The sequence below is a fragment of the Bufo bufo genome, chromosome 2, assembly GCF_905171765.1.
Source record: "Bufo bufo chromosome 2, aBufBuf1.1, whole genome shotgun sequence".
In the NCBI taxonomy this organism is placed as follows: domain Eukaryota; kingdom Metazoa; phylum Chordata; class Amphibia; order Anura; family Bufonidae; genus Bufo; species Bufo bufo.
In genome coordinates, this window is record NC_053390.1 from 122,009,234 (window position 1) to 122,023,680 (window position 14,447).

The 14,447-nt window shown below is 45.1% G+C and overlaps 1 protein-coding gene across 1 annotated transcript in view; it reads right to left on the reverse strand.

The window, feature by feature from the left end:
- Positions 1-14,447, reverse strand: part of ACOT12 (acyl-CoA thioesterase 12) — a 70,309-nt gene that overhangs the window by 33,567 nt on the left and 22,295 nt on the right. The window contains exons 8-10 of the mRNA XM_040421502.1: positions 5,731-5,881; positions 1,445-1,500; positions 413-476 (exon numbers count right to left, since the gene is read on the reverse strand). Coding sequence (XP_040277436.1) covers positions 413-476; positions 1,445-1,500; positions 5,731-5,881 — 271 coding nt within the window. The remainder of the gene's footprint in view (positions 1-412; positions 477-1,444; positions 1,501-5,730; positions 5,882-14,447) is intronic.

A 14,447-nucleotide genomic window follows, 5' to 3' on the forward strand; every position in this document is an offset into this window, starting at 1 on the left:
AGAGTTTAAGCAATCCCCTTCTCCAGTGGACTGTGCCCACTGCCGCTTATAATATAGTGTCACTGCAATACCTCCACATAAACTGTGCCTGTTGCCACTGCCATACCTCCACCCCTCATGAACTGTGCCTGCTGTTTATTATATAGTGTACCACTGCCATATGGGGGTGGTGCACTATATAATATGTGGCAGCAGGCACAGTTCCTGAGGGGGCTATTTCTAGTACATTATTTACTGGTGGAAAAGGGTTATGGCAGGGGAGGAGCCAGTAAGGTAGTAGGCGGGATAGGAATAGGTCATGGGGGAACCATTTAGATTTTGGCTATTGGGCCCAATAACTTCTATGTACACCCCTGTATGAATAGATATCAGTTCATATGAGACAAACTCTGAATTACACAATTTTACCTACTTGGTTGCTTTTCTCCCAAGAAATAGAGACCGGCTTTTCTGGCTTGCTGGACAAGATGTATTTTCTAGAAGGGGAAAAAGATCATTCTTTTATAAGAGTGGTAAAAAAAACCCCATCTAAATGCTTCCCTCAATTAAATGCAAACCCTCTCCCGCAGAAATGTTGATTTTAACTATTATGTATGATCAGCTCTGCAGCGCTACCTAAGCCTCCAGATTGCCCATCATTTAGGTGCACCAAAAGCCAGATGTACCAGATTAAGAAGCCTGTGTCTCTTAATAAATGTAAGGCTACTTTCACACTAGCGTTCAGAGCGGGTCCGTCTGATGTCTGCACAGATGGATCCGCTCCTATAATGCAGATGTTTGTATCCGTTCAGAACGGATCCGTCTGCATTATAGTTTGAAAAAAAAACTAAGTCTGAAAGTAGCCTGAACGGATCCGTCCAGACTTTACATTGAAAGTCAATGGGGGACGGAGCCGTTTGAAGATTGAGCCATATTGTGTCATCTTCAAACGGATCCGTCCCCATTGACTTACATTGTAAGTCTGGACGGATCCGCTTGGCTCCGCAAGGCCAGGCGGACACCCGAACGCTGCAAGCAGCGTTCAGGTGTCCGCTTGCTGAGCGGAGGCTGAACGCTGCCAGACTGATGCATTCTGAGCGGATCCGCGTCCACTCAGAATGCATTAGGGCTGGACGGATGCGTTCGGGGCCGCTTGTGAGCCCCTTCAAACGGAGCTCACGAGCGGACACCCGAACGCAGGTGTGAAAGTAGCCTAAAACATTTTACTCCAGCGTTTTTTTTTTTTTTTTTACTACCAAGACTTGTGTAGGACATGTCAGTCTCCCAAGTTTTCACCAATGTCGTACCTGCTGCTTTATAGCAAATTAGGGCAGTATACATTAATGTTTAAGATGCTGTTCTCTATTGATCGGCTTAGATGGAGCAGCCCCCAGGGCCTAAACTGTCCAGTTCACAAGCTACAAAGGCCTAGACAACCCCATGAACATCAATTTGTACACTATACCTTGCTACGCGTATTTTCCTTCGTGCAATGGCTCCACGAAATCTTCTGATACTGTCCTAAAATTAATAAAATAAATGCAGGGTTAAACGCATACTTACCATTTGCAAACTGAATTATATAGGGAGTCAGGGCGCCACAGTTCATACAAAATTACCAGATTCTGTCATCTGCCTTTCCAGTTGTCCAGGTATAGCTGGGAGCAAAGGGGCAGGGTATTGGGAGCATCAAACCAGAGAACTTTTTTTAAACTATGTGGTTTCATTATAATCTTAACATTACCATTCCTACAACCTGCTACTGTCTTAAGTGCCTAACCAATGTGTGACACCACCATGGCTTCTGTTTCCAGGTCTGTTCATTAGGTGCTATGTAACTTATGTATTATATTTCATGCACTGTGCCTGGTTTACCAGCAGGTGGCAGTGTACATGGCAGAGATCTTTAATTAGAATGGAACTTACCATTCCATTCATCCCCCTTTTGGGCACAAGTGGGCTAGTCCTGTTTCACACCAAGGGAGGGGTTGCAGGAAGCTGTATACCAAAAATGTTTTGTCACAGCAAACTAACTCTTTTCTGTTGTGTAGCTGTATGAAGGCTTTGTTTGTTTTTAGTGACACCATTTTGGGGTACATATAACTTATTCATTAGCTTTCTGGATGGTAGAAATAAAAAAATAATAATCCTGGCCAGATATTAGCCCCACCCATAGGGCAGGGCTAATGCTGATTTCACAATATATAAAATCAGAATTGTGCTTTACTGAAGTGTTGAATTACCTAAATTCAATTGCCCAGACCTACTCCAAATTAGCAGTTATGTGGCTGAACACTGAAGAATACACTAGTATGTACCAGAATTGCAATAACTGCTATGTCACCTTACCTCACATTTCCCCGCAGTTAAGTGTGCCTCAAACTGCACAATGCATTATATGCCATGTAAAATGCACTGTGCACATTGTGGAAACTGCACTGTGAACTGTTGGAATGAAAGGGTTAACTGCCAGGTATCTTTCAAGAACTGAGGTCTGAAGGGCTCACTCCTGAATCACACCAAAGAGCACATTCCTGGGATATAATAGAGCGCCCTGCAGACCTTGTATGAAATGCAATACAGCACAGATTGAAGGCTGGGATACACTGCAGCAGGAGAGAGAGACATTTGCATTCTGCATGGTAGTTAGCTAGCAAGTGGAGGTGAGCGACAGTTACAAATTAGTGCACCACATCAGCCCCTAGATAGGGCAGAGACACTCAGGAAACCATACAGCAGTTGAAGGGTGGCCTGAAGCAATGGCAGTTGATCTTAGGCTCCAGAACTTTTAACATCATTGGAACTGAAATCAGGTCAGGAGATTCAGACCAGCCAGCCGCCCCCCAAAGTGTAATACCGGTGTTAATACTTGCATGTGGACTGTGAGTAAAGGGCATCTCAAAAGAGAAACTGACTTGAGTAGATATGCCTGTGCAGAGTAAAGCATTTGTATATTCTGAGTACTATGGCAACCTGAAGAGGCACTAGCATCCAATACCCCAGAGTAGGGGTATTACTATTGTTGCACTTTATTGTATTTCACACAATTTGGATGTAATCTTAATGTATGACATGCTATGTACCTGGTTTACCAGCAGGTGGAGTATGGCTGGCAGTGCTCTACAGCAGGAATGGAACTTACCATTCCATTCCTCCCCCCTTTGGTAGAAGTGGGTTAGTATGACCTCCTGCCAATGGTGGGGCTGAGTGTGTTAGTCAGTGGAGAGGAAAGTGAGGTGGAGGGGGAAAGGGGGTGTCTGTGGCACCTCTCCAGCCAGAAGGAGTGTGGAACCAGCTGACAGAGCACCCACTCCCTGCATATAGAGTGAAAACAGGCCAAGGACACCCTCATCGTCAAGCCACTATTAGGCTAGTGTTAGACAAGTGCAGAAATCACCACCAAGTCAGCCTGCCATCATACCTCCTCCGCTTGTGCCAGAAGGAATTTGCACTACAGTCTGCTGAAACTGTTTATGTTCAAGATGCACTTCGTAAAAGAACTTTATTATGTTTCAAGTGTGGCCTCATTCGTGCTTCATCAACCATTTCACTGCACCAAACCCTAGGGAGCGATGGGCTTAGGTAGGACACAGTTACAACACTACACCAGGGCCACTACCACCCCCATCCTCGACACCGGCTCCCACAGGTGCTGGCTGAAAGTGCTAATGCCAAGAACGCAGAGAGCACCACAAGGAGAGTTGCCTTGGCCTGTAAATCAGAACAACCATTCTCAATGCGGTCTTGCAGAAGGAGACTCAGACAGCATTGTCGCACAGGAAAGTTGCGTGCAAAGCCAAGAAAAAGAGTAAGCCTGTCGCCACTTAGAGACCGTGACTTTACCAAAACATTCTGCCACTAAGTGTGTGCCCTTATTGAGAGACTTAACAGGTTGCCCCATATATCAATAGAAGCAGACCACACAACTGCTATTGGGGCCTGGTAGAGGAAGGGTCTGGCTCTGAATTTTCTCTTCCTGACATGAAAGCACTGCATTTCCATACAGCTGTCACTAGAGGGAGCTCAGTGCAAAGAGATTATTATAGTTACTGAATAATGCCCCCTAACTCTCCCTAGTGGTGGCTGTAGACAGTTTTATAATATATTATGTGAAGGTAAGCAGTGATTTAGATTTGTATGTGGGAGATTTATCAATGTATGTATGCCATTTGTCTGGTTTAAATACATTGAGAAATATCATGCTTAGAATGAGCGCCATATTTTTCCAACATAGAAGTCAGAGAAGGTGGGTGAGGATAATTTTTTTATTACAATTTTTATAAACTAAATTTTCCTCTACAAAAAAAGGTTTTAAGTTACCTGACAAACACATACTGGCCAGCTAGGCGGAGCGGGGGGGACTATACTAAATTTTTCTATGGAGCCCTATGAGGTTTGTGTATGTCCTACCCACATCGGAATATAACCATTATATTAGCTGCCTCTAAGATGTGTGTGACTGTTAAGCTTGTGAGAAGTAAAATGCATTGTTTCGAAAAACTTCATAGAGGTAGCTCTGTCACCGGGAGAAATTAAGGTCTCCCTTCACTCAAACCGCATGGTATTTAAAGGGAACCTGTCACCGGGATTTTGTGTATAGAGCTGAGGACATGGGTTGCAAGATGGCCGCTAGCACATCTGCAATACCCAGTCCCCATTGCTCTGTGTGCTTTTATTGTGTTAAAAAAAACTATTTAATACATATGCAAATTAACATAAAAGAGTCATATCTTACTTGTGTCACCAGAGAAGTCATATTTTCAAGCTCTGACTCATCTCAGGTTAATTTGCATATGTATCAAATCAGTTTTATTACACAATAAAAGCACACAGAGCTATGGGGACTGGGTATTGCGGATGTGCTAGCGGCCATCTAGCAACCCATGTCCTCAGCTCTATACACAAAATCCAGGTGACAGGTTCCCTTTAAGAGCACAACTAGCAGGTAAATTGGGCAAATTGGAGGTATAAATACTAGGGGAGCCCCTGGCGAAATTCTGATTCTGTGGTCTCATTTTGAATCCATAAGTAAGGAACAAAGGTAAAGTACTAAATTGGACAAATGGGGGGGAATCTCTTTTGTTGGCGAAGGGGAGGGGGGATATGGTTCACACTATTTGTTTAAAATGAAAATGGAGACATGTAAATGTACTATCATATACTCGTATGTCAACATGTTACCATGTTCCAGCATGTATGTTTGTAACATGTCCTCTTTTTTCTTCAATAAAAAGATTATATATATATATATATATATATATATATAAAAATGCATTGTTTCCTTCAACCATTCTTAACTGGGGAGCCAAGTGTACCACTCATGGGCCAAAACAGACCTTGTCAAGGATAACACCCTGTAAATCTTCATTAATATAGTTCTTGCTATCTTTCATGAAAAAATGGATTGGTTCAGATCAAAGAAGTTGTTAAAGCCAAGTTAGGCACAGGTTATCACTGCAGACATGTTATCTATGTTGGTAGAACTGCAGATTCATCTTTGTACCTTTGGTATCAACGTTCTTCGTTCATATGGGACAAGCAAGTTCAGATTCCTTCTTTGTATTAGAGTATATCTGTACTTTAGTGTGTCTCTCTCCTCAGATACATCACCGAGTATGGCGACCCGTGGAGATGTGCAGGTACATTATGGCACATTAACCTCTAATAAGGTCTTGGCGTGTCATACATAGCTGCTAATAAAGAAGGTAGTTTTCAACAGATTATGCACCGTAAGTAAACAGCACTTCTTACCTTTGTAGAGGCTTTGACATTGGGGAACACCATATACTCTTTGTTGGCATCAAGGGCTTGGTATATCAGGAAAGCGCTATTAATGTGGCGCGGCTTGCCTTCAGTCCACTCTTCACAGTTATAGGCTTCCACGCGGACGCCAACCTCCACGCTGCAAGAAAGAATTATCATTTTTGTATATTATGCACCAGTGGCCAGAAGTTTTCATGGATTCTATGGAAGAATGAAAGAATTTTACAGACAGGTTTTTGCAATCATTGTGATAGATGATCATAGTTGGCAATTACATTTCATTAGTGTATAGTACAGTACAAAGATGTAACTATAGTTGAATGACAATATAGCACTTGATACATGACCATCGTATTGTCAACTCGTTCACCCTGCCAATACCCCCTTTTCAAATAAGACAACACAAAAAGGTGGATTTTATTGGCCACAGCAGCCATTTTATTAACAAAAATATTAAATAACCCCGTACCCAAGGCCTTTCCACCTGAAGGCCTGCCTCCAGAACCAAAACCCAACCTAAAGCCTGTTACCAATCACGGGGGGAGTCCTTGGAGCCCCGCAAATCTGACGGGTAACTGCCCGCCCCTCCGTTAAACGCCAGCTCAGAGGCAGAACCGGTAATTCTGGGCAACAATGAGGGCAGATACCCGCCATACGCCACTCCATAAACCAATCCCTGGGGGGTCCAGAGCCCCCTTTGGCTCCCTCCCCACCACGCCAAAGCCACCATAACCACTAACTCCAAGGACCACCCACGACCCAAGGGGCAGACATACCTCACCCCTTGCGTCCCGCCACACCCGCAAATCCACCTCAATCCCGTCCTGCAATCCTCCTACACACCACAGATCAATACCCACCGCATTGAGGTGCACCCCATCACTCCTCCAAAACACCCCTTCCCCCACCTCAAGCTCCAAATCTTCTCTTTTAACTCAGGCTTCAAATTTGCCCCTAGCGGCCCCTCAAAGCATACATAAACCTTGCCCTTCGCTGCGTAGTCTAGCCGAGTTTCCCTGTTCGCCCTAGCCCCTTCCCTATCCCCCAAGCTTTGCACCACCGCCCCTGACGTTCCGCTAGCCATGCTACCGGCCGCCTTCACCCCCGACCCACTACTACCCAGTGGTCACAGTACCGGTAAACCCAGTGTGGGCAGCTGCACCCCCGGACGCCTGCGTAGACCCTACCAACCCCTTCACCAAATCCCGCAAACCCCATAACCCTCCCAGCCTGCCCGCGACCGCCGCCCCAGGCCCCCCCCCCCCGACGCAAGGTAAATCCCCTTGTGCCTCACCTAGCTGCGTGGACGCTGTGATTCCACCAGCCGCGACGTGATGCAGTGGAGCTTGACTGGTGCAGACCTCTCCTCTGGACGCCCGTGGTTCTTCAGCACAGACTGTGCCCTCTCCTACCATCGCAGTCCTCCAAGCCTGCAGTACCGCAGGGCCTGACGACTACTCCAGGCCAGCTACATGCTGCCCGCCTCTATCATCCAGCACAGGGCCGCCATCTTGACCCCGCCGTTCCTCCAAACTTGCCTGCCGCACCTTTCCACGCCGGGCATGCTCACCCCCACCTGGGGCAGCTGCTGATCCTGGTCCTGCCGCTGAGGAGACTACGTCCGGGCCTCCCCCTCTCCAGGTCCCGCCTTACAGTAGGATTCCTCCTGGCATGCGCACGCCGGGCCATGGAGCTCCGACCCGCGGCATGTTCGGAGGGTCCCTGGAGGGGCTCCTGATCCAGTCCGCCCCTCTGCTCACCGCCGCTGCCCGAAGCTGCGCCAACAGCGCTTAAACGTCAGACATCGGGACCGCCACAAACCGGTACTGGATACTGGCATTGGGGTTCTCAGCGGGCTGCTCGCTTCTGTCGCCCCAAAATGGCACCTTATCCCACCCCAACGACCCCTATATAACACCTAAACCCCCTCCCCTAAAACGCTGCCCCTTCCTGCCCCCCTATTAACCCTATGCTCGCCTACCCTCACTATGACTCCCTCCAAACTTAGTCATGCCTGGCCTTCTCCCAGGCTTTCAGCCCCAGGTCCGGCCAGCACTTTAATGTCAGCTGAAACACTAGAGAAAAAAATAATGTATGTGCGTCTAGAATCTGGCATACATGCGATGTGCAAAAATGAGCATGTGCACCAGAATTTGTAACCATTTGCAAAATGCTAGAAAATGCTGTCTAGGTCAACTTTTATGCCAATTCTTTGTCTAGTCCTAATTTACACCTTTTCTCATAGACTTGGACATGCTTTGCTGCATCTTGTGATCAAAAACCATACCAACTCCAAGGCGGTCTAAAAAGTTGAAATCTCACACATTGGTCCAGATTTACTTGTGTTTTCGCCAAAAATCATTTTCAAAAAGTAGCACAGATTGGTGCATCTAGGCTTTTATACTTTTTCAGACATGCTCAAGAAGATGGGGCTTGTCGGAAAGGGGGCTTAAAATGTACCACTTTGGGCCAGAATTGCGCAACAGTTCTCCAGTACAATTTGTCTTAAAGTAAGCCAACCAATAGCTGGTATTGAGTAAGAAAAGTGTCCATCACCCAGCCTGAGCCCCTGTGATATAACTGGCACAGGTCTAGACAGCATGTGTAAATTTACACCATCTTTAGGATTAATAAATCTGGCCCAATGTGTTGCATCCTCCCTGCCTTAGACAAAAAAAATAAAAAATAGATCTTCACAATCGAATGCATTTAGCAAATTCTTTTTAGCCTTCATTCCCAATGTAGCAAACATTTAAAAAAAAAAAAAAAAAAAAAAGGAGCACACAACTCAAATATGGGATAAAATAAAAAAACTGAATAAAAAATATTCCAGCACAAAATGCAACACTTAATAATTCTCACTCACTGATCTTATTGCCTTTACCAAGCTACGTCCTCAGATTTTCACACAGGGAAAGCAATGAATGGGGCCACATTAGACATTGAAGGGGAGTACATATTTTCACACACCAAAATATAGAATATGTAATACACAAGCAAAAATATAAGAAAATGACAAAATACACTGAAATTCTCCTTTCCGCTTAAAAAGCTTGACATCTTCCTTCTAGAAACAGTTGTGTGTCTAGTGCAGGGGTCAGCAACCTTTTTTGTATAGAGTGCAGATTTAAAAAAAAAAAAAAAAAAAAAAAAAGCTGAAGCACTGTGTGCCAAGCCATACAGGAAAGTAATATAACACAAATGTGACGTAAACCAGGTATTTACTAGCTACGTCCCAAAATGCTCAACAACAAAAAAAAATACCAAATTTACCCAAAATTTAGAAAAATTAGCAAATTTCCAAGTTTCAATTTCTCTACTTCTATAATACATAGTAATACCTCCAAAAATAGTTATTAATTTACATTCCCCATATGTTTACTTCAGGTTTGGAGCATTTTGGTAACGCAATTTTATTTTTTGGGGACGTTTAGAAGCAAATCTTGAAATGTTTAAAAAAAAAAAAAAACACTTTAAGGACCAGTTCAGGTCTGAAGTCACTTTGTGAGGCTTACATAATAGAAACCACCTAAAAATGACCCCATTCTAGAAACTACACCCCTCAAGGTATTCAAAATGAATTTTACAAACTTTGTTAACTCTTTTGGTGTTCCACAAGAATTAATGGAAAATAGATACAATTTTAAAATTTCACTTTTTTGGCAGATTTTTCATTTTAATATTTTTTTCCCAGTTACAAAGCAAGGGTTAACAGCCAAACAAAACTGAATCTGTAGTTTACAGAAAAACCCCATATGTGGTCGTAAACTGCCGTACGGGCACAGAAGGAAAAGAATGCCACACTGTATTTGGAGGGCAGATTTTGCTGGACTGTTTTTTTACACCATGTCCCATTTGAAGCCCCCCTGATGCACCCCTAGAGTAGAAACTCCAAAAAAAAGTGACCCCATTTTAGAAACTACGGGATAGGATGGCAGTTTTGTTGGTACTATTTTAGGGTACATATGATTTTTGGTTGCTCTATATTACACTTTTTGTGAGGCAAGTATTCACTGCACTGGCCTTTTTTTTCCCGACGCAGTGAAATCCCGCGCATGCCCAGTACTATCTTCCTGGCATCAGCCTCATCTTGTCGCTCCATGCCTGTGCCGGATAAGGTCCCCAGCACCCTCCAGCTCCAGTAGAAGATAGTACTGGGCATGCGAGAGATTTCACTGCGTCGGGAGAAAAAAAAGCCGCCCAGTGCAGTGAATACTAATGAGCTGGGCGGCACTAGGAGATGGCAGTTGGGGCACGGCTGGGCACACAACTGAATGAGGGGCAGCCCCTTGGGCACAAAGTAAGGTAATTTGCATATTGACAAAAACACTTTTTATAAGGAAAGGCAGCGAGGGGTGATAATGGTATAGTTTAATTAAGCATATTAAGACTACTAGAAGAATATAGGTCACTTTATATGCTCTAACGGCCTGTCAGTGTCCCTTTAAGTACCAGGACATCATGACATACCGGTACGTCATGTGTCCCCAAGAGGTTTACAACTAGAGAAAAATAGATAGTAAAGATTGTCACTGCTCCTCGGAATCCTCCTAAGGGACCAATATATGGGTTACCAGTATATGGGGACCCCCTACCACCAACCGTAGAGTGGGGAAGAGCAGCCCTCACTCATTTTAAGTGACCGAGGGCTGCCCTCCCCCATTACTCTCCAACATACATTGGTACCCCATATACTGGTGACCCTCACAGAGCTGCACCAATCACACTTAGATCTCACCCCCCCAGACACAGACTAATCACATTCTGACCATCCGCACCCCCCAAAGTAGTCAGTTAGCTTGTTCCCCATCTCCCCCAGAAATAATTTTCAGGCTCATCACTCCTTCCCCCTTAGTCAGAAAGCTGGTTTCCCTTCATAACCAGCCTCCCCCATTTCCCCAGCAATCATGTTCAGGCTCACCAACATCCCCCTCCCTCAATCTGGTCACAGTGCTCATTCCCCCCCCCCCCCCCCCCCATCTCCCTAAGCTCACAATCCTGCCCCCCCCCCCCCCAATCTGGTCACATGCTTGTTCCCTCATCTCCCCAAGCTCACCTTCCTCTCCCCACCGCAAATCTGGCCATCTGCTCATTTCCCCAGCTCACCTCTCCCCCCCCCCCCTCCCCAAGCTCACCTTCCTGCCTCCAGCCCCAATCAGGTTGCATGCTGGTTTCCCCATCTGCTCCTCATCTCCCCCCCCCCCAATCTGGTGACATGCTCATCTCCCCAAGCTCACCTTCCTGCCCCCAGCCCCAATCAGGTCGCATGCTGGTTTCCCCATCTGCTCCTCATCTCCCCACTCCCAATCTGTTCACACACAAACTCTGTACATTTAAATAACTCTGGCAGCATTTCTGGCAGTCCTGAGGAGGAGATGCACAGCGGCGAGGTACCGTAGAGGCCAGCCAGTAGCGTAGCAGAGTGCCACTCTCTGCTATCGCTCCTCTGTGGAGACCAGGGCGGGTATAGCAGACGAGTCGTTCACGACGCATCTGAAGATCTTTATGTTCAGAGGTACAGCGCGGTGGTGGGGCATCCAACAAATGGCGACAAGACTGAAATGTCTTGCTGTCTTTTGGGGACAGCAGAAAGCTGCCGCAGGTTGCCGTCCCCTGGTCTACTGAATAGAGCCCAGATGCCGTACCATACACAGGACATGGACAAGAGTGGTGCTGAATATAGAAGAAATCTGCCATTTTTTTAAAATGATAAATGTAATTAACATCTACATTGTCCTTTATGCACAAAAACAAGTGAAACTGCATTGATTGCAATTACATTTATTTACATAAGGCCATAAGGGTAGTCATGGAGCAATAAATTAGCTGAAGTAGCATGGCAGAGCATCAAATAAAAGAAACACATCTTGCATCCTCTGTATATGCCATGTTATCTTCGTATTTTAGACTAGGTCTACACGACGACATTTGTCGCGCGACAATAAGTCGCGCGACAGATAGGGCACAACTACACTGCAACATTTGTAGCGCAACATTTTGTTGCACTAATGTCGCGCAACAATTTTTATAATGGCAGTCTATGGTGTCGCACTGCAACATGCAACATGCTGCGACTGCGACGCAACAGTCGCAGAAAAATCCATCTCGAATGGATTTTCTGCGACTGTTGCGTCGCAGTCGCAGCATGTTGCATGTTGCAGTGCGACACCATAGACTGTCATTATAAAAATTGTTGCGCGACATTAGTGCAACAAAATGTCGTGCGACAAATGTCGTCATGTAGACCTAGCCTAAGGCCGAGGCTAGACCTGAACTTTTTGTAGCACAATTATTGATTTTAACGCTAGAGCTGCAGTCCAAAGCAGTATCAAGCTTGTGCACTGCCGCTGTCATTCGGTGAGGATTTTAAATATGCAGCACATCAGTTTAAGCTACAGTAATGCACAGGGCAAAATCCATGACGCATCTTCAGCAAAATCTGCAACGGAAATTCCGCTGCAGAAAATACTGTCTGTGTAGTTGTGCCTTTAAGAGTTGCATACATATCCCGGTCTGTGCGAGTCAACATCTATTAATCATTGCACATATTATCCCCAGAATACTTCTTAGCTTCTCTTTCCAAAAACAAAGATCACGCAATAATAGGTGGCTTAATTGGAGTCATAAAACATTGCAAGACCGTACATGCTCATTACCTCCACACATGTTCAGAGCTTGGCAACCTGCTATGTACTATGGACTGCTCGGTGGCACTTTATGATGAAACACTGTCTACCCATTTAACTTTGACGATTAAGTGATATGTTTCAAGGGGTATAAATCATGCAGTATGGTGTATGACCTTTATGTCTACAAAAAATAAAAATATATAAAAAGTTCTCTTCCCCAATACATGTGCAATGTATAAGCCAAATATTTTTTACATCAATGGCTAGAGAGAAGCAAGAGCTGTGGATTTTGTAGCTCAGCGTACGCGTTGACAAAGAAATGGAAAATCCATTCTTGAACGCAAGGCTGGTTGCAGTCTTCATTTACATCTTGTTCTGTTTGATCTTTTCTCCATATTCTACAAGTGTTCCCTTCTCAATCACTGGCCCCGACTTAATACTGACGTATGCCCCCGCCAGCTTTCCATAAAATTGGCGAGGGCAGTGAAAAATGGCAGTGGTTACTGAAAAGGTAGGATGGCATTGAAAAGTCACAAATCCAGTGGATTTTCAACTTTTTAAAGATAAACCGACAGAAGAATAACAAAATTTCCCTAATTGTCTACACTCAGGACAATAATGGGGTATATTAATGGGCAGTCCTAAAAAAAAAAAAATGGTATTACTTACCGGTAATTTGATTTTACAGAGCCCATGACAGCACCACCGGAGAGAGCAGGATCCGCCCCACAGAGACAGGAAACCTGCAGAATAAAACGGGCAGGCATACTCCTCCTCTTCAGTGAGTTTTCCAAGTATCGGAGGAAGGCCGCCACATGAATTAGACATGCAATTTGTATACAGGGAATATATATACACTTTTTCTCTTGCAACACCCGTGTAATATAGAAGAACCACCAGGGAGGGAAACCCAGGGTGCTGTCATGGACTCTGTAAAATCAAATTACCGGTAAGTAATACCATTTTTTCCTATCGCCCATGACAGCACCACCGGAGATTTACTAGAGTAATCCTTAAGGGTGGGAAGTAGAAAGAAGAACCCCTTTACCAAAGGAAGGATCACCAGAAGAGTTCAAGTCCAACCTATAGTGCCTAAAAAAGGTTAAAGGGGAAGACCAGGTTGCTGCCTCACAAATTTTCTCCATTGGAACAGAAGACCTCTCAGCCCAGGAAGCAGCCACCGCCCTGGTCGAGTGGGCCCTTAGGCCCCCGGGGGGAGACAACCCCGATGAAAGGTAGGATAAGGAGATGGCTGACATGACCCACCGAGATATAGAACTCTTTGAGGCAGCAGAACCTTTGTTTCTCCCTTGAAACTGTAATTAGAGTGAGGAAGATTTCCGGCCAGGAAGAAGTAGAGGACAGATAGGCCAAAAGGGCTCTCTTGACATCTAGACAGTGGAGAGATTCTTCTTCCTCAGAGGAAGGATTTTGACAGAGAGTGGGAAGAACAATCTCCTGAGAGCGGTGGAATTTGGTGGCGACTTTTGGAAGAAAAGCCGGGTCAAGACGGATGATAACTTTGTCCTCTAAAATTAGGGTATACGGAGGGTTGATGGAGATGGCTTGGATCTCACCAATCCTCCGAGCAGAAGTCAAGGCTATCAGAACGGATAGCTTTAGGGTAAGGTGCTTAATTGAAATAGAATCAATGGGCTCAAAGGGGGGCACAGACAAAGCTTTTAATACCACCTCTAGACTCCAGGGGGGGGGGGGGGGCTTTTGGAACTACCACCAAGGAAGACCTCTCCACAGCTCTAAAAAACCTGGAAACCCAAGGGCTACTAGCTATGTTCTGATTAAAAAGAACCGACAGGTCAGAGACCTGAACTTTCAGGGTACTGACTGATAGACCCATCTCGACCTTTCTGGAGAAACTCAAGAATAGAATGCAAAGGAGCAACCCTAGGTAGGTTCCTTAACTGGATCTGGGCAAAATCTAAGAACTTGTGCCAAACTCTGCTATAGATCCTTACTGTAACCTCTTTTTTACTTTTTAGCAGGGTAGAAACCAAGGCATTTGAGAACCCTTCCTTTTCTAATAACCACCTCTCAAAATCCAGGCCGTTAAGTGTA